The 21,270-nt window shown below is 34.5% G+C and overlaps 1 protein-coding gene across 1 annotated transcript in view; it reads left to right on the top strand.

Moving 5' to 3' along the window:
• LRP1B (LDL receptor related protein 1B) overlaps positions 1-21,270 on the top strand; it is a 1,967,638-nt gene that overhangs the window by 1,212,505 nt on the left and 733,863 nt on the right. The window contains exons 39-42 of the mRNA XM_007946050.1: positions 12,081-12,207; positions 12,350-12,501; positions 12,822-12,946; positions 14,530-14,901. Coding sequence (XP_007944241.1) covers positions 12,081-12,207; positions 12,350-12,501; positions 12,822-12,946; positions 14,530-14,901 — 776 coding nt within the window. The remainder of the gene's footprint in view (positions 1-12,080; positions 12,208-12,349; positions 12,502-12,821; positions 12,947-14,529; positions 14,902-21,270) is intronic.

Here is a 21,270-nt window from a genome sequence, read left to right on the forward strand (position 1 = left end):
CATGACCAAAGCAGGTGAGATGAAGTCTGGTCATTCTCATTTCCAAGAAGCATTTCACTGCACTTCTTCCAGGGCAGATTGGTTAGTTCTTCTGGTAGTCAATATTCTCTGGCAGTCAGTATTATTTGCCAATGCCACAAATCAAAAGTATCAACTCTTCTTTGGTCTTAGTTATTCATTATCCAGCTTTCACATGCATATGAGGCGATTGAAAATACCATGACTTGGGTTAGGCACAATTTACTCCTCATAGAGAGAGACATCTTTGCTGTTCAGTATTTTAAAGAGGTCTTTTGCAACAGATTTGCCCAAAACAATACAACATCTGATCTCCTGACTGCTGCTTTCCTTAGTGTTGATTGTGGAAACAAGTAGTATGAAATCTTTGACAACTTCAAACTTTTTCCCATTTATTGTGATGCTGCTTTTTATTAGTCCAATTGTGAGGATTTTTGTTTTCTTTATGTTGGGATGTGATCCATACTGCAGACCGTAGTCTTTAATCTTCATCAGTAAGTGCTTCAAGTCATCTTCATTTTCAGCAAGCAAGGTTGGGTCATCTGTATATCACAGGTGGATAAAGGATCTTCCATTAACAGGAAATGCCATGAATATGTAGGGAATTTAACTACTGTCCATTCAAGAGCAAGTCTCAGATTCTCTTCAGACACCCATTTTGGTCTCTTCCTTTCCTGTCTTTTTAATGACCTTTTGCTTTCTTCATGGATGATGTTCTTCATGTCATTCCACAACTCGTCTGCCTTTTGGTCATTGGTGTTCAGTGCGTCAAATCTATTCTTCAAATTGTCTGTAAATTCAGGCAGGATAAAATCAAGGTCATACTTTGGCTCTTGTGAATTTGTTTTAATTTTCTTCAGCTTCAACTTCAACTTACATGTAAGCAATTAATGGTCTGTAACAGTCAGCTCCTGACATTGTTCTGACTGATGATATTGAGCTTCTCTATCACCTCTTTCCACAGATGTAGTCAATCTGATTTCTGTGTATTACATCTGGTGAGGTCCATGTGTATAGCCATTTATTATATTGTTGAAAAAAGATATGTGCAGTGAATAAGTCATAGGTCTTGCAAAATTCTATCATGTGATCTCTGGTGTCATTGCTATCATCAAGGCCATATTTTCCAACTACTGGAGATTCTTCTTTGTTTCTAAATTTGCATTCCAAATGCCAGAAATAATCAGTACATCTTGATTGCATGTTTGGTTAATTTTGGTCTGCAGAACTTGGTAAAAATCTTCAACTTCCTCATCTTTTTCTTTAGTGGTTGGTGCATAAATTTGAGTAACAGTATTTGAGTTTGCTTTGTAAGCATATGGATATTATCCTATCATTGACAGCATTATACTTGAGAATAGATCTTGAAGTATTTTTTGTAATGATGAATGCCATACCATTTCTCTTTAATTTTTTATTCCCAATCATATGGCTGTCTGATCCAAAATGACCAAAACCAGTCCATTTCAGCTCACTAATCCCAAGGATATCAGTCTTTATGTGTTCCATTTCATTTTTGACAATTTCTAACTTTCCCAGATTCGTACTACGTACATTCCATCTTCCAATTATTAGTGAACACTTGCAGCTGTTTCTTCCCATTTTGAGTCATGCCATATCAGCCAGTGGAAGTCCAGAAAGCTTTACTCTATCCACATCATTAAGGTAGACTCTACTTTGAGGAGGCATGTTTTCCCCAGTCTTATTTTGAATGTCTTCCAACCTTTAGGAGCTCACCTTCTGGCACTTTTCCAGACAATATTTTGTTGCTCTTCATAAAGTTTTGCAGTAATATTTTTGACAACCTTTCACTGCTGTTCATTAGGTTTTCAGTGCCCAATTCTTTGGATAGTGGATGTACCCTTCCTTCTTTGAGTTTGTCTAGAAGCTCTGCTGAAAATAAATAGACACTAAAAAAAAAAAAAAAAAAAAGCTGTTATGATGAATAGTTTCTACAGTAATGAAAGTATGTTTGTTCACCATGAGATGAGCTGGGATAGATTTCTAGAATCCTAACAGTATGCTTAAGGGGCTCTGGTGGTGCAGTGCCTAAAGCATTTGACTGCTAACCAGAAAGCTGGCAGTTCAAACCCACCAGCTGCCTTAGGGAAGGAAGATGGGACAATCTACATCAAGGTCCTTGTGAGTTGGAATCGACTCAATGGCATTGGTTTGTATTTTTTGTTTAAAAGTATGCTTATATGACATTGAGCAACAATACTCAATTACATTAGGGTGGCAAAGAAAAAAAGGAAAGGATGAGTCAAAAAGGGAGCAGAGAAAACAGATTCAAAATTGGCAATTATAATGGATTAACCCTGAGTTTACAATCAGGAGACAGGATCTGGAAGCTTTTGATGGAATAGAGTGTGATCAATATGGTGAGATGGTGGTAAGAGTAGAGAGTTTAGGTTCAACAGATGTGAATGACCAAGATATATGTATAAAATAAGAAAGAGTGTTTTCAGAATTGGTGAAATTGAAAATATAATATTTCCATGTGATAAAATTGGATTAATTTGTAGCCTTGCTTATGTAATGCAGAAGCAAAAAAGAGATGTAAATCCCTGGAGCAGATACAAATGAACTTTAAGCTGGAATGTTAACATGATTGTTAAAATGATCCCTAAGGCCCTTAAGTGTATCAGCAGTGGAGGGAGGAGATGGAAAAGCTGTCAGCTCAGTGGTAAAGCAATTAAAGAAATTTGATGGGTAATTTTGATAGAGTGATGATGTGGTGGTATGGGAAAATGGAATGTGTGGATTCATGCTTTGGATGTTTTCAAATAACTGAGAATAATCCCAGAGAGTTTTCTTTCTCTTCTAAAACTACTTCTTCATTTTTATTCTGCAGTGAATGGCATATCTTTTCTTTGAGCATTCATGTAATAAATAACTCTTCTCTCCCATTCTATCATCTTTAACTTGTTCCTCTCATTGAAGATTTTCCATTTTACTTCCTAGTGGACTCAGATCCCACTTGTTTGAAGATAAGAACAAAACAGCCAGTATCATATTTCTCTCCTCATTTATATTTCTCAACTTATTAGAGGAGTGATCTAAATCATTTTACTCTTTATTGAACCCCTGAAATACATTTTCAGTTTCCATTATTATCAGGAACTTCTAAGTCTATTAACAGTCGAATACAGTGATTTTTTTTTTTTTTTTTTTATTTTCAGATCTCATACCACTTGACGTCTCTTTGATATTTTTCTTCCTTGACTATGGGAGCTCTGGTGGTATACTGCCTAAAGCATATGACTGCTAACCAGAAGACTGGTGGTTCAAACTCACCAGCCACTCCTCAGAAGGAAAACTAGGCATTCTATTTCCATAGATATACCGCCTTGGAAATCCAAGGAGGGGTTGCTATGAATTGGTACTGACTCGATAGCAGTGAGTTTGGTTTTTGGTTTTGACTATCTACTATTGAATTTCTTTGCCCCTGAGTGTTCTAGTCTCTCAGACCCCTAATATTTTTCCTTAACACATTGTAGTTGATTCTCTTTCTCCTCATTTAAGGCTTTGTAAGCTATTTTTCTCTTGCTACATTTATATTTTCCATTTATCCATTCTCATGTTTTTAATTTCAGTCACTGCATATTTATCCAATATATCATTCTAAGTCCTTTATTTATATTTCCAATTACCTTTAGAAATTATTTATTTGACTCTCCTATGATCACTAAAAGGAGCCATTCTGGCACAGTGGTTAAGCACTTGGCTGCAAACAGAAAGGTTGCCAGTTAGAAACCATAAACAGCACTGGTGATCTACCTCTATAAAAATTATAGATTAGAAAACGATATGAGCAGTTCTATTCAGTCATATAAGGTCATTATGAAAATGGAGAGTATCTCAATGTCACCACCACCACCAAATGATCACTAAAATTTAATATGTCCTTCTACATCTTCCCTACTGACTTCTTGTCTTAACTACAGTGTCTCTTTTTCTAGTATTATGATTTTTTTGTCTTGAAAATATTGAAACTTATTTTATTTAAATTTGCATCACCTATTTCCATCTGTCACCAAATGCCCTGCCATTTCTTATTTCTAGATGTCTCTCAGATTTTGTTTCTCTCAATGATAACTACTAGTGTAACACTGATTTTGCTCTCAATTAAACTTTTGATTTCTTCATTTTCAGCCCTAAAACAAGATTTGCTATTCAACCCTCAAAAGAATATTTTAAATATGTAACAATATTTTGAATAAAACTTACCTATACTGTCAGTTTGTCTAAAAAACAATTCTTTTTATTTATTTATTTTTTATTGTGATTTGGGTGAAAATTTACAAATCAAATTCACCTTCCATACAACAGTTCACATATACTTTGTCTCATGACATTGACTACAATTTACCCCAATGCAACAGCTTCCCTCCCACTTCCTCCTGATAGCTACCTCTTCCCTGTGTCCATCCATCCATGCACTCCTGCCTCCTGAGCTATCTCCCTGTGCATAAACAGTCCTCCTTTCTCCCATGATTGATCTCTCCAAGGAGTGTATGTACCTCAGGTAAATCTTCAACTCATATACTTGTCTTTTGTTTGGCTGGAAGCCACAGGTGTGGGTTCAGTTCTAGCCCTGAAGGGCAGCTAGGGACCATAGTCTCAGGAGTTCCACAAGGCTCTATCTCCTTTCTCAAAAACAAACCTGGCCCTCTTTCTCAAAAACAATTCTTAAATATTAATCTACTCACATGCAAAAATTATTTTTAGGTTTTTAGTTAAGAATAGACACAACTGTTTAAATGTTAAGCTTATTTGTAGGAAATAATTATTGCTTATTGATCATAGTGGTATATTTCTCCCTAAACTTAATCCATATGTTTACTTCTTGGTGAGAGTTTAGGGGAAAAAGAGATTAAAAATGAACATTCTATGTAAAATTATTCAAGCATTGATTTCCAAGTAATATTACATAGACATTTAAGTGTCAAAATTCATATCATAGGAATAAATTACAACATTTTAGTATTCTTTTTGAAGTTAAAATATAGCAGGTGATATTGCCAAGTGAAAAGGTGAACCATAATGGAGTAAATTAGCTCAATTGGAGATACTAAATGTGCCTTGAAAAGTGGGCATGAAACCTGTTTTGAACAATGGAGACTTGAGGTCTTTTAAAATATAGCCAAATGCAAAATAAAAAACTCATACAAATTTAATTCACTTTGAAAATAAGTTCTTTCCTCCAATGACTTTATTTTAATTTTATTTTTAGTAAAGCATCACTTCTATATGAAGAGTAATAATTTATTTGTGTTAAAAAGATATATAGGATATCACCATATGATACTGAAAAAACTTGTTTAACCTCTCAGCCTCTCAATCTCTAAAATCTAAAGCACAAATACTTAGTGATTATTTTTCTTCCTAGAAACCAGGATTTACCTTACCTCTCTTAATTTAGCTTTATATTTTTTTTCACTGTAAATAACTTGATGAAAAGTTTCTTTGTGATATAGATTCATCATGACATGTTGTTATGTTGTTCTATGAGTGCATACTGTCAAATGATTGATTGATTATGTATATGATTTTGGAATGTGCTCAACAATATACAGATCTTGTATGACAGCTTAACATCTGTTGAGACAACAAGAGCAGAACATAGTTTAACATCATCTCCCAGAGTGTATTTTGCATGTTTAAAAAGGGCAACACATATAAAGAATTAAATGTAATGCAATTTAATTGTAATAAGGATAATGATGGGGATAGGGTGATAGTGTCTAGTATTAAAACACCATGATAGTCAAGTAACTCAAGAATATCATAATCTTGCCCCAGATCGCTACCACAATCCTACACAACACTCTGAGAGAGGAATATAAATAAAGTATAATGACAAATGAAAGTGCCACACTATTTTTCATTGGGAATTTTTCCAAGAATACCATTGGATGACTTTCTACCAAAGCTAGTTAGTCTTTTATTTGCCAGGTATTTTACCATGCCCTCCATTCCTATTCTTTAACCTCTAAACATGAATCGTAAAGCCTACCTCCAAGCTACAAAAGAGGGAAGGGCTAGAAGAGATCAAGATCAAGAGGCTATCATTGCAACCTTGTGAGTGACAAAGGATAAAGAAAGTCTAGGAGGGCCAGAGCATTTGCCATTGGCAGACACTGCTGGCCCAGACCATGAAAGCCATGTTGAATGTAAACCTGGATTAACAACAACAACAACAACAACAAAACCTACTGCATCAAATTGATTCTGACTCACAGTGACCCTATAGAACAGAGTAGAGCTGCCCCATAGGGTTCCAAGACTGTAAATCTTTACCAAAGGAGACTGCTCTATCTTTCTCCTGAGGAGTGGATAATAGGTTTGAACCACCAAACTTCTGGTTAGCAGCCAAATGGTTAAAACATCACCAGAATTCCTTAAACCAGAGATAGCTATACACATGTGTATAATCTTTCCCCAATTTCTTAAAGGATCTGAACAATAAGAATGGGTTGAAAGAGACACTTGAAAAGTTTTATTCCCCTAAATATCTGTAGAAATTCCCTTGATTTGTTTTAATGTAGAATGTCCAGGTAAGGTTGAATAAGACTAAAGCTAAATTGGAGATAATGAAACAAATTGGTAATTTATGTATAATATTTTGAGAATTCTACATCACCTATGAGCTCTAGGATCTAGGCTGTCCTGTGGTGCTGTATTTGGAAAATTCATAAATTATAGCGAAATACCAAATACTACATCTTGGAGATACCAAAAATGAGTAAAGATGGTCCTTACACTCAAGAAAATCACAATTAAGTAGGTAAAGAAAAAAATATAATGCTAATTTATTTCTTTGATTTTTTTTTTTTTTTGGTTAAAATGAGAGGATGGTCAATGATGTAGTTTATAAATACTTAAATAAAATTAAAAAATTACTTTAATATAGTATCATAAGAATGATATGCTATGGGATTTAAAGCAATTTTTTTGTGTGTGACAATTTTTATTTCTCCATACTCTAGTGGTGCAGTGCCTAAGGCATTTACCTGCTAACCAGAAGGCTGGTGGTTCAAACCCACCAGCTACTCCTTGGAAGGAAGTTTGGGCAATCTACTTCCGTAGTGTTATTGCCTCAGAAACCCAAGGAGAGGTCTCTATGAGTCGGATCTGACTCGACGGCAGTGCATTGCAATTTGTTTTTGTTGTATCCATTGTGGGCTTTTAATGAACATAACTACATATGCAGTAGTTGTTCTATGTAATCACTCAAGAGTGCAAAGTTGTGAATCTAGAAGTAATTTAAAACAAAGTATCAGAGTAAAGAAACCAATTAAAGTCCTGTAGAACAAATTATATGTATATGTGTGTGTGCATGTGTGTGTGTGTGTGTATGTAAAACAGAGGAAAGGACAATCTGCATGGCCTATATATTTATTTTAGCTCAAAAGAAAAGGTCTTTTCTGTAGTTGTTTATGGGAATGAAAACTTTACTCACTATAACACTTCAGTATTTTCAGTGTTTCAAGCCCCTAATTTCATGATTTGTAGTGACTTACACGGTATATGTACTTTTGTTTGTATTTTTCTCAGACTTATTCTTTATTATTTACCCACATGCCTCTGCCATTAAATGGTAAGCTTCATGAAGGTCACTATGTCCAATTCATTTTTCCAGTATCAGCTCATTCCACATAACAGGCATCTGATTAAGTATTTGTTGAGTGTATGAAGGCAATGAAAGAATAGATCACAGGAAAAAAGGGGGGACAGGAGGGAACCTTAAAAACATTTAAAAGTAACATTTTACATTTTTCTCCCATTCATTCCAGGACGTTCTGTGGTCCTGATCAGAATGGTGGACAGTGGAAACTGGACACCTCTAGTTCTTCTGATTTTAGGATAGTTGAAGATGTGGTTTGCATGATCCATGAGTCCTCTGAACTATTTCCTTGAGTCTTCACTCTTCTTTCCTCTAGACCAGTAGTTGCATCTTAGATGGCCATTCACTAGCTTTTCAGACACCAGTCAATACTCACCAAAGTAGGCTGTAGAACACTATCTTTGTGAACTTGTTATGCCAATTCATTTAGCTTTCTTCTGAGACTAGGGCCCTAACTCCAAGTCCAGTGACTCATTCCCAAAAGGTGTTTCCTTATGGCTAAGTTTTCATAACATTGCCCCTGCTTATGCCACTATATACATGAATATATTTGTAGCACATACATTATATATGTAAAATATGCTATATATAGGTCATGGGTATAATCCTGTTGGCCTACCCATTCCTGGTTAGCTTGCATATCTACCTATGTATCCATTCATAGATTATCATTTGTGATTACTGATTTTGCAGGATTGTATAATGTAACACTATTTACCTTTGTTGTCTGTAACTTTTCTGCATCTCTCAGTGTCTTGCTTTGCCTTAGTAATATTTTGCTGATATCCCCCTTATTGTATATTGCCTTTCCCTTCACTGAAATTTGTTGTTGTTGTTGTTGTTATGTGCTGTTGAGTCTGACCTGACTCATAGCGACCTCTCCTTGGGTTTCCGAGAGGCAGTATCACTACAGAAGTAGATTGCCCAACCTTTCTTCCAAGGAGTGGCTGGTGGGTTTGAACTGCCAGGCTTCTGGTGAGCAGTCAAGTGCCTTAGGCACTATGCTACCAGAGCTCCCTCACTGAAATTAGTATGTGTCTATTATCTAGTTTGTAATTTTCCCTCCCTTTCTCTCCCATATCTGGTAACCATCAAGATTGTTTCTTTCTGTGTGTAAAGCTTCCATTGACTTTTTATAATAGTGGTCTCATCCAGTATTTGTCCTTTTGTGATTTATTTATTTCACTCAGCTAACTTCCATCAAGTTAGTCCATGTTATGAAATGTTACAGAGATTCTCATTATTCTTTAAAGTTGTGTAGTATTCCATTATATGTATGTACTATAGTTTATTGACCCATTCTTCTATTGACACTTAGATTGTTTCCATCTCTTTGCTATTGTGAATAATGCTTTGATAAACATAGGTGTGTGTATGTCTATTCATGTTTCAGTTCTTATTTCTAGTAGTGGAATTGCTGGATGAAATGATATTTCTTCTTCCAAATTTGTAAGGAAGCACCGTACTGTTTTCTACAGTGGTCGTACCATTTTACATTCCTTCCAGCAGTGTATGAAAGTTAAAATTTCACTACACCTTTACCATCATTTGTTGTTTTATGTCTTATTTTACTTTACTATTATTGCTAGGGTGAAGTGATATCTTATTGTTTTGATTTGCATCTATATAATAGCTAATGATCATGAGCATTTCTTTACGTGATTGTTGGCCTTCTGAATGTTTTCTTTGGTGAAGTAATCTGCTCATGTCCTCTGCTCATATTTTAATTGGATTGTTGTCTTTTTGTTGTGGGAGCATTGACATTTTCTATACATTTAGAGATTAGTGCCTTAACAGAGAGATCATTGCCAAAAAATTTCCCAAGTCTATAGATTCATTTTTTACCCTTTTAGTGAAGCCTTTTGATGCTCATATGTGGATAATTTTTAGGAGGTCCTAGTCATCTAGTTTATCTTCTGCTGTTTGTACATTTATGCTTATGTTTGATAGACTATTCATGCCATATGTTAGAGCCCTTAAGTTTGCCCTATTTTTTTTTTCTTTGAAGATCTTCATAGTTTTAGGTTTTCCTTTTATGTCTTTACCCATCTTGAGTTGTCTTTTGTGTATGGTGTGAGGTCTGGGTCTGATGGAGACTAATGAACCTCTGAGACTGTGGCCCTTAGACTCCCTTCAAACCTGGAACTGAAACTACTCCTGAGATCATTTTGCCACCAAACAGATGGAGCTATAAAATGAACAATAACACTCATGAGGAAAGTACTTCTCAGAATAATCTCTCTGGTGGTGTAGTGCCTAAGGCATTTGACTGCTAATCAGAAGGCTGGTGATTCAAACCCACTAACCACTCCTTGGAGGGAAGATTGGGCAATCTACTTCCATAATGATATCACGTCAGAAACCCAAGGAGGGGTCGCTATATGTTGGATCCGACTCGATGGCAGTGAGTTTGGCTTTTTTGTATGAGACCAAAAATGCCTGCCTTACTTAGAAATCACAATGAACTCAACTGCTATCAAAAATAGTTTGGCAGTTCAAATCTATTTAGTGGGCACCATGGAAGAAAGGCCTGGTGATCTCCTTCCATGAGGTTACAGCTATTGAAATCCCTGTGGAATACAGTTCTCTTCTGAAACACATAGGGTCACCACCATTAGTCAGAATCACCCATGGCAATGGATATGATTTTAGGTTTCATCTATATCATACCAATAAAATACTATGTGAATTTCCTGTTACAAAGTTTTCTCTTTCTGATTTGAAGAATTTGTAATTATGAATGAAAGTATCTTCAGGATTAATTGAGAATATAGCCACACCTCTTTTTTGACTGAGTGCAAAACTCCAACACATTTGTTTTGTACAGGCTTGTCATGAAAATAAAATCAAATGTAGAAACAAATCAAAGTAATATACATAAAGGGATTATACATATTTTATATAACTTATGTTACCTTCCTAAGTATGTTTTTTCCATAGTTAAACAATAATTCCATTAAGCAAATTCCAAATAAGACTATAGATCTTAGATTTTTCAGTACATATACAAATATATGTATTCAAATATGTTCAGAAAAACACACACATTTTTGCCTGAATTATGATTACTTTATTTTTTCAAACTTCAATTTTTGTTGTTATCTGATAGATGAATAAAGATTTTCCTGGTTATACTTTCAAATGAAGAATGAATATTATGGTTACTATTTATCTGAAAGCATGGGTTTCTTTATTGTAATATAAATACTGTATTTGTTTAATGGAAAACTGAAATAATGAATAATATACCTTCCATGTTTCTACATTTCATTTTTTGACTTTTTTTATTTCATAAATCTCTAGATTTTTTCTCATTATATTTCCTTCTACATTGTATTTTATATAACAAGATTACTAAAATAAGAATGATTTTGTGTGAAAAGTCCTGGTAGTGTAGTGCCTAAGGCTTTTGACTGCTAATCAGATGGCTGGCAGTTCAAACCCTCCAGCCACTCCTCAGAAGGAAGGTTAGGCAATCTACTTCTGTAGTGATACTACCTTGGAAACCCAAGGAGAGGTCTCTATGAGTTGGATCTGACTCAACAGCAGTGAGTTTGTTTTTTTGGTTTTTGTGATAACGTGTTTATCAAATATGATTGATAAAATTCTAATTAGAATAGATTTGCTTAGCAGTCTAAGTTGACAGAATTGAAAGATATGGTTCATTTGCATATGCATTAATTAATTAAACATTTAGTTACTATTAATTATTAATTTTTAAACTGTCTATTGACCTGATGCTGTAGGTATAAAGATTATATGTTGTTGTTGTTGTTGTTATTTGCCATCAAGTTGGCCCCGACTCATAGCGACCCCTCCTTGGGTTTCTGAGGCAATATCACTACGGAAGTAGGAATGCCCAACCTTCCTTCTGAGGAGTGGCTGGTGGGTTTGAACCGCCAGTCTTCTGGTTAGCAGTCAAGTGCCTTAGGCACTATGCTACCAGATTATATAGGAGAAAAAAATCACTATTCACATTGAGCTTACAGTCTGACAGAGGCAAAAAGTATTAATTATAAATAACAATATAAATAAATTTAAGTGTAAATTGGCCACTCTAATCCATGCTCTGAACAGATGGCATGGCACAGTAATCAGGTGGGACACAGAAGACTTTTGAAGAAAATAATGTTTGAATTAAGACATGAAAAATGGTTATGAAAAATTTGGCAAACAGGTGGCTTAATTTCAAATAAAAAACAGCAGGCACAAGTGCTGTTCTGGTAGAATTTTGAATTCCTCCTCATGATTTCTATGGTTGGCTAAATATCTTTTACAATAAAAATTTCTATTACAACATAAGCACATGCAGATAAAGAGATTTTAAATGTCTTATTTTTGTTATGGATGGTATTGCTATTGTTATCATTAATAATGTTAAGTTTTTGTTTATCTATCTATGTATCACTATACATCAACACTTTAATTTCAGCTACTTGTTCTGGACTGAATGGGGACAGATGCCCTGCATTGGAAAGGCTCGCCTAGATGGCTCAGAGAAAGTTGTCCTTGTGAGCATTGGAATAGCATGGCCGAATGGCATCTCCATTGACTATGAGGTCTGTTAAATGGCTTTTCTTTGTATTTAAAGTCCATTAACTGCCAACTTGCATTATTTCACTTTCAGTGTCCCTCATATTCTTAACAAAAAAAGTTGATCGAAATAAGCTTGTAATACTATTTTTTTCAATTGATATTTAGGAAAATAAACTATACTGGTGTGATGCTCGCACAGACAAGATAGAAAGAATTGACCTTGAGACTGGAGGGAGTCGTGAGATGGTGCTGTCAGGGAGCAATGTGGATATGTTTTCAGTTGCAGTCTTTGGGGCTTACATTTACTGGTCTGACAGGTAATTTATTTTTTCATAAATATTTGAGTCTCAGAATGTTATTTCAGTGCTAGCTGCTTTACCCTTGTAGGATTAGCCATTCCTTAGCAAGGTCACAAAAAGGATCTCACAAAGCCAAATAATTTCCACAGGAAAAGCAGGCACTCTTGCTGTTCCAGGTTCAAGTATTTCAATGTCACTGACTGAAGTTGGTTTCTTTCTTTTCTGCTGGGCCTTCTCTTTTTGTTGTTATTGTGGGGCTTCTTTTATCATGAGTTTAAATAACAAACATGGTTTTAATTAGTGGGAGATTATTGATCATGTTCAACTTTTTTTGACAGAGCTCATGCCAATGGGTCCATCAGAAGGGGCCACAAGAATGATGCCACAGAAACAGTGACAATGAGAACTGGCCTTGGAATCAACCTCAAAGAAGTTAAAATCTTTAACCGAGTAAGAGAGAAAGGTCAGCATTCGTATAGGACTTCATAATGGATTTTATGTTCTTTGTCTCACCCCTCTCATTTTTTTTTTAATTTATCAACTTTGCTAGGAATGCAATCTTATATGATTCCAAAACCTATTATTTTTATATTTCTTTTCCCACAAAAAGCATATAGTAGCCAAGTAAAAGGAATGTATGATGGTTTATAGATATGTATAGTTGCCTAATATGACACAAATGCATGGATATGTTGCATACATGTCATGTCTTGAGTATATGATTGGGGTTAATAATATAGGAAATTTGATAAATATGGGAAAAAAAAAAAAAAAGAAACCTGACATTGAGTTGGTTCCAACTAATAATAACACGATAGGACAGAGTAGAACTATCCCACAGGATTTCCAAGGCTATAAATCTTTATGAGAGCAGACTGCCTCTTCTTTCTCCTGCATAGTAACTGGTGGGTTCAAGCTGCTGACCTTTTGGTTAGCAGCCCAGTGCTTTAGCCATGGTGCCACCAGAGCTCCTGATAAACATGCAGAGGTTAAAAATATTTTTTTTTTTTTAATTTCAAAGTGCACTTAGGATATTACAGAGTAAAAAGTAGCAGATTTTTGTTTTGGATTATATTTTAATATATGAAGTGATTATAGCTCTAGAAAGTGCTGCTTTTAAAATGAAATATGTTCAAAATTATCACTTTTTTTTTAATGACATGACAGTGATTTGGCTATTTTATTTTACCTACATTAAAATAAATTGCAATTAATTTTCAAGACATCAGAAGAAGGTATAATGATTTTGGAGATGACAGTTATCAAATAAATCATAAACCAAAAAAGCAAGCCTACTGCCAATGCTGTTCCAACTCATAGTGAACCTACAGGACAGAGTAGCAGTGCCCCTTATGATTTCCAAGGATGAAAGTTTTTAGGAAATCAGACTCCCTTATCCTCCCACAGAGCAGTCTGTGGGTTCCCCTGACCTTTTAGTTGGCAATCGAATGTTTTAATCACTGAGCCACCAGATAAATCTTTAGGGAATATAATATCTTCACTAAAACTGGAGTGAAAAATTATGCCCTAAATAGACATGCTGAAGCAACATTTTTTTTTTTTCATATCTTAGATATCTCTTTGACACATCATTTAAAGTAAAGCTTCTTTCTCAGTGAATTTAGTTCATGTTTTGAGCGTATCAGTTACACTTGCTAAGGATTACAATATATAAAACCTATGTAATCTCAATATCAAGTTTCAAAAGAGAGCTATACACTTAGCTGATTGTTTACAAGAAAATGTTAAGTTTTTATTTGAATAATGAGGAAAGAATATATTTTTTGAAATAAGAAATCTACGATTTTAATCTGGAACAATGAAAAAAAATAGGTACTTTATAGTATTTTTTTTTAATCAGCCTTAAAATAAGAATAAAAAGAGAATATTCAACATTCATTTTCTAACATATATATCAGAAACTAATATTTGAAAAATGAAAGAAATATATAATCATATATATGTGTATTTATGTGTATATATATTCATATGGATATATATACATACATGTATATATGTGTGTATGTGTTTATTTGTCTTCCTTAGGGACAAATGTTTGTGCCAAGGACAATGGTGGCTGTCAGCAACTCTGTCTTTATAGAGGAAATTTCCAAAGAACTTGTGCTTGTGCCCATGGATATTTGGCAGAGGATGGAGTTACTTGCCTAAGGCATGAAGGCTATTTGCTGTATTCAGGAAGAACAATATTAAAAAGTATACATCTTTCTGATGAAACCAATTTAAATTCACCAATAAGGCCATATGAGAATCCACATTATTTCAAGAATGTGATAGCCTTGGCTTTTGACTATAATCAAAGAAGAAAAGGTACCAACCGAATCTTTTACAGTGATGCACACTTTGGAAATATACAGCTTATTAATGACAACTGGGAAGACAGACAAGTGATTGTTGAAAGTAAGTAGCAATTTCTTTTTACTTAGGTTGGTGGCAACAAATACCATTAAGGTTATTGAAGAAATTATAGTAGTAATTTCATGTAGCTATTATATTTTCCTTGAATTTATACTCAAGAATGAATGCAACTATGTCGTCTGTACCCTCAGAGTCAAAGAAGCAATTAACTGCTGGCATGTATAGCATATAATATTAGGATTATTAGCTCCATGCACAGACTTTCAATAGGTTTGATCATAATATTTCTTACAAATAACTGTATTAAAATTCATGGGAAACTATTTTTAAGTACAAAATTATACTTATACTAATTAATTTTCTTTCTGTGGGTAAAACTATACCTTTAAGAATATCTGTGTAAGAATATTCAGTTAATTATATTTTCTCACATACCAGAAATTATTTTTAAAACATTCTGTGTTGAAATATAATAGTCTTTATCAGAAAATGCTATTATAGACATAGTCTAATGTTTACTGGGAGGTAATAACTCAAGCATAATATTCAGTATGAATTAACTGCATAATTCAGAAAAATCTTTCTTCTAGCATCCAGCTCTTAAAAAGACCATCTCTTTAGTTCTTATACAACTTCTCTCTTTTCTCTGCCTTTGTGATTTCCATGAATCTCCATATTTCCATTCACTGTACTGAGGTCAATCTTTTTTTTTTCTTTACTTTTTGAATTGCAAAACATTGTGTAAATTTACACTTTTTTTAATGTGTTCACTTAATATAGATTTAAAATGAAATTCCTGTTTCATCACCAGTCATCAATCCCATTTACTTACTCATAGATGACATCTATTTTACCTCTAGAATTTTCTTTATATATGTGTATAGATTTTAATTAAAAAATGAAATTATACTATATATGTATTATTAAGCTAACTTAATTTTTTCATTAGTGATATACCTTGAGATGCTTAAATCAAACACATAAGCCTCCATTTCATTTATTTATTTTAAAGCTTGTGTAGAATTCTATACTAAGGATAAACTAATTTGTTTAAACATTTCCTTATAGAGGAGCATTTAGTTTGTTTCTGGTGTCTTCATTATACATAATCCTGCAAAGAATATTTGTGTATATACATATGCATATTTATACATGTGAGTGCTTCTATAGGATAGAATCCTAGAAGTAGAATTGCAAAGGTAGTGTGCATATTTACTTTTTATAGCACAAAAATTTTCCCTCCAAAAAGGTAATCTCAAATTACATTTTCACTACTGTCTATGAAAATAATTTTTCCATACTTTTGCCAACAATGATTTTGTATTCTTGTTAGCTTATGACTAATTTGCAAAAATGACATATTAATATACATTTCCATGATAAATAGTGAGACATAACATCAACTCCTATGTTTACTCATATAAAAATATGTATGCTAAGTCAAACTTCATATTACACATTGCTATCCCATGTTTATTCTGCCCACTTTCATATTGTTCTTTCTACATTTAATATCCTTCACTTTTTTATCCCTCTCTTTGCATATTAAAAAAAAACCCAGTCATTCTAAATTAGCTCCAACTTAGACTTTACAAATACACTTTTTATTTATTTTTTTTTCCTTTAGGTTACCATACTTATCGATAATTTATGCAAATTTTTATATTCTACCCAATATATTTTGGCTTTAAAATATGTGTGTGTGTGTCTGTGTATGTGTGTGTAAAATGAATAATTACAGTTGTGATAAGAGTTCATACATATTTGTGATTTATTGGTTTTCTGGCATATCTCTATGAAGTATCCATTTTAATGCTCCAAGTTGTGGTGGTGGTGGTATGCATTTGAGTCTGACTCTCTGACCCTATACAGCTTGCTCAATCCGATTATCCCAGACTAATGGAATTCAGAGATGCAAGTGTTCACGTTGGGATCAGAAGGCAAATTAACTTTTTATACTCCTTTTTTATGTTTAATTAAAGAATCACAAGCAACTGAATCTAAAGAGAGCGGTATATACAATATATCAACTAATCTATGCATTAATTTTCTGTATTCCAGCTCTGGTAGCATAGTGCCTAAGGTTCTTGATTGCTAACCAGAAGGCTGGTGGTTCAAACCCACCAGCCACCCCTCAGAAGGAAGATGGTCAATCTACTTCCGCAGTGATACCTCCTCAGAAACCCAAGGAGAGGTCGCTGTGAGTCGGGTCCGACTCCATGACACAAAACAACAACCACAGATTTTTTTTTAGGCATTTTGCATATAAAGAAGAATAAGAGTACATACTCCTTTAGAAGCTGCAGTTTAAAGGAGGATACTACAAATAAACCAACATTTAAATATAACAGAATCTACTGGAGGCTTAGGGGATGAAAATTTGCACCAGGGAGAAGGGGATGAATCTCATAAAAGTGTTAGTGGAGGGAGCTCCACAGAGATGGATTGAAGAAATTTAAAGGGTGACTAAGATTCTGCCAGTTGTTACTAACCAAGGCAGTGGCACCAAACTGTGCTACTAGGAATTGTATTTTCACTGCTACATAATAGCAGGAAAAAAAAAAAAAGAAGAAGAAGAAGAAGAGCCTATTTCACTTAAGAATGCCCTTGAGGAAAGAGTAAAAATGATTAATTTTATTAAACATTGACGATTCAGTGCATAGCTGTTTAATATTTTTTTGTGTTGGAATGAAAGATGCTCATGAGTACTTCTGTTGAATTCTGAAGTGTAACGGTTGCCTGAAGGAAGCCATGCATTTGAGTGATTGTTTAGCTGCAAGTTGAAGTAGGCTTTTTCTCAAGAAACATTTTTATTTTTCAAATGCAAGAATAAGGAAGAGACAAATGATCGTTATTCAAATCTGAGTATTTAGCAGACATTTTCTAAAACATGAGTAAAATGAGCCTAACACTTCAAGGAAAATTACCCACACTATTTGTTGAAATATGAAGATCAAGCTTTTGAGAAAAGAACAGTTTTGGAGGACTTGTATCCCCCACAGTCAGCATGACAGGTTCTCAATATTTGGAGACTTTTATTATGACATGGGCAGTAATATTACTTAATATGATTTTTAGATATTGTATAATAAAATATGGGAACATTTGGAAGATGCACGTAGTTCAGGGAATCAAGATTTTTCAAATGACCTGACAAAATTATGCAGGGGTAAATGATGCATTCAATGTGCAAGATAAACCAATGAATTTCAATTTAATAGAGTATGAAAGTTCATCACTATGGTTTTTCATTCCACACTACAACTAATCTCTAACTATCTTCACTTGTCATGTGTTAGTGTAATTTGGAAGTGTTCAGAAGACTGGGTTTAATTCATCACCAAAGATTCACATGCACAACCACTGCCTGTCTGTCAGTGGAAGCTTGTATGTTATTATGATGCTGAACAGATTTCAGTGGAGCTTCCAGGCTAAAAAGGACTAGGAAGAGAGGGATAGAGGTCAATTTTGCTTCTCTACTGCTGCTATAACAGAAATACCACAATTGGGTAGCTTTAACAAACAGGAATTTATTCTCTTAAAACTTAGGAGTCTAAAAGTCCAAGTTCAAAGTGACAGCTCTAGGAGCTGGATGAGGGCCCCTCGACTTTGGGATTCAGTTCTGCCTCTTGCTCCTGGCCCACTGAATCTGGAGGTTTCTCTTAACTCAGGCAGCTGCTAGCCACTGAGGCTGACAAACCCAAGGTTGACAAGTAAAATGGCACAGTCCCAAGATTATTAAGCAACACAGCAGACCACTAGTGCAAGTCCAGAAACAGTCCCAAGATTGGCAGGCAACATGGCACTCTGCTGAATAAAGACTTGGCTACATGCAGAGTTCAAGCCTACAAAAAAGCTCAAGACCTTTCTCAAAGCATCTTCTTATATATTGGGAGCAGAACACAACCCTGAGGCAGCTATTTAGCTGCTCACAGTAGATTCTGCCATGGAATTCATTACCAGTCTCTTTGAGGGGAATAACTACATCCAGCTGCCCATCCACTCAAAACAAGACCCAACCAAGTTGACACATAACCTTAACTAGCACAAGATCTACTTCTGAAAATCAGCCATTGGTAACCCAATGGATCACAATGATCCTGTCCCCAATGGATCATGGGAATGGTGAATGATAGAGCAGTATTTCATTGTGCATGGGGTTACCATGAGTTAGACCACCTCAAAGGCAGCTATCAACAACAGTGGCTATCTACTCATTATTTTTTGAAAATAGAGTTACTTTTCATAAAAGATGTAGTAGATTCAAAATTGTTTTTTTCAAATAAATTAATAAATATTTTTAAATTATTTAGTTTAAAAGTCTAACATAGTAAATAATTACAGGCATTACCCTCATAAATGAAATATCTTTGGAGTCTTCAATAATTTTTAAGATTGTAACATTACGGTGATCAAAATATTTGAGAACTACTCTTCTAAACCAAGGGCTCAGAATATTTTTAGTATGAAGATGATAAAAAGCACAAGGTAGACAAGGAAACACATGTTATTTGATGTGATGGAGAAGTGGATTGTATGGCATCAATTGGTTTGAGCTGAAATTGGAGTGAGAGAGTCAGCCAAGATAAGATTTTTAAATTTTATTCAATAGATAAGGGAAAATAAAACAGTATTGTAAGTATGGAAGATAAGTAAGAAGATTTTTGTTTTATAAAGTTCACTTTGGCCATTTGATGAAATGTTAGACCCATGACTGAAGAGAGAGATTCCTTAAGAGGTTGGTGGGATATGCTGCTCCTGTTTCAATAATGGCTAGTTACACTGAAAAATGTATTCATCAAAGTATGCACACAACCAAATCATTCTAATTCTCTCATGCGAAATCAATCAAGTAAAATCAACAACACTTTATTGACTGTAGATATTAACTAACAAGGATATTTGTTGTTAAGTGCCATCGAGCCGGCACCCACTCATAGTGACCCGATATACAACAGAGCCAAACACTACCTGGTCGAAAGCCATCCTCACAATCCTTGCTATACTTGAGCCATGGCTGCAGTCAGTGTCAATTCATCACATTGAGGGCCTTCCCTTTTTTGCTGACCCTCCATTTTACCAAACATGATATCTTTCCCTAGCGAATGGTCCCTCCTGACCACATGGCCAAAACATTTAAGAAGTCTGACCATTCTCGCTTCCAAGGATCATTCTGGCTGCACTTCTTCCGGAACAGATTTGTTCATTCTTCTGGCAGTCCATAGTATTTTCAGTTCTTTGCCAACACCATAATTCAAAGGCATCAACTCTTCTTCAGTCTTCCTTATGCATTGTCCAGCTTTCACAGGCATATGAGGCATTGAAAATACCGTGGCTTAGGTTAGGCACACCTTAGTCTTCAAAGAAACATCTTTGCTTTTCAACACTTTGAGAGGTCTTTTGCAGCAGATTGGCTCAGTGCAATATGACTTCTGATTTCTTGATTACTGCTTCCATTGTAGATCCAAGAAATATGAAATCTTTGAGAATGTCAAACTTCTCCCCATTTATCATGATGCTGGTTATTGGTCTAGTTGTGAGGATTTTTGTTTTCTTTAGGTTCATGCATCATCCATACTGTTAATCTTTTATCAATAAATGCTTCAAGTCACCTTCAATTTCAGCAAGCAAAGTTGTGTCACCTGAATGTCACAGGTTGTTAATGAATCTTCCTCCAATCCTAATACTGTGTTCTTGTCCATGTAGTCCAGCTTCTCAAATTATTTGCTCAGTATACAGATTCAATAAGTAAGGTGAAAGGATACAACCCAGTCTTTCTTAGTCTGAAAGCTCCACGGAAACCTGTCTTACATGGGTGACCATGCTGGATTTGGAATAACTGTTGCTTCACAGTAACATGCAAGCCACTATGATACAACATACTGACAAATGAGTGGTGGAACTAACAAATATAGGGAGCAAGTAAAACACAATGGCTAAGATTTGGAATCAGTTAATCTGGGATTCAAATATATATTGCTTGTGTGCTTCAAAGTGTCAACTTTATCGCCTAAAATATGGGAAACCAATGTATAAATTTTTTGTGAAGATTTTACAAGAATGAGTATCCAAAGAACTTACCAAAAGGAAAATTTTAATTTCAAATTTACATCACTTTATATTTATGAATCATTTAGGCTAATTATCTTTGTCTAAATTATTTTTAGCATATAAATTCAAATAGTTAAACAGGCAGAAGTGCTTAAAGACATAAGATAGTATATTAAGATCATGGTAGAATTAATGTGTAAATCTATATTGAAAATTTATATAAACCATATCTAAATATGCTCTTTCTTCTTCCATCCCCCCCACACAAAAGTAAGCTGCATATTTGTGTAACCATTACAATTCTCTACATTTTATAGTAGAGTTTCTATTTTGACTTATTAGAAGGGGAAAGCAAAAACA

Source organism: Orycteropus afer, unplaced genomic scaffold, assembly GCF_000298275.1.
Source record: "Orycteropus afer afer isolate SDZICR_OR568_19922 unplaced genomic scaffold, OryAfe1.0 scaffold00148, whole genome shotgun sequence".
NCBI classification, from domain to species: Eukaryota; Metazoa; Chordata; class Mammalia; order Tubulidentata; family Orycteropodidae; genus Orycteropus; species Orycteropus afer.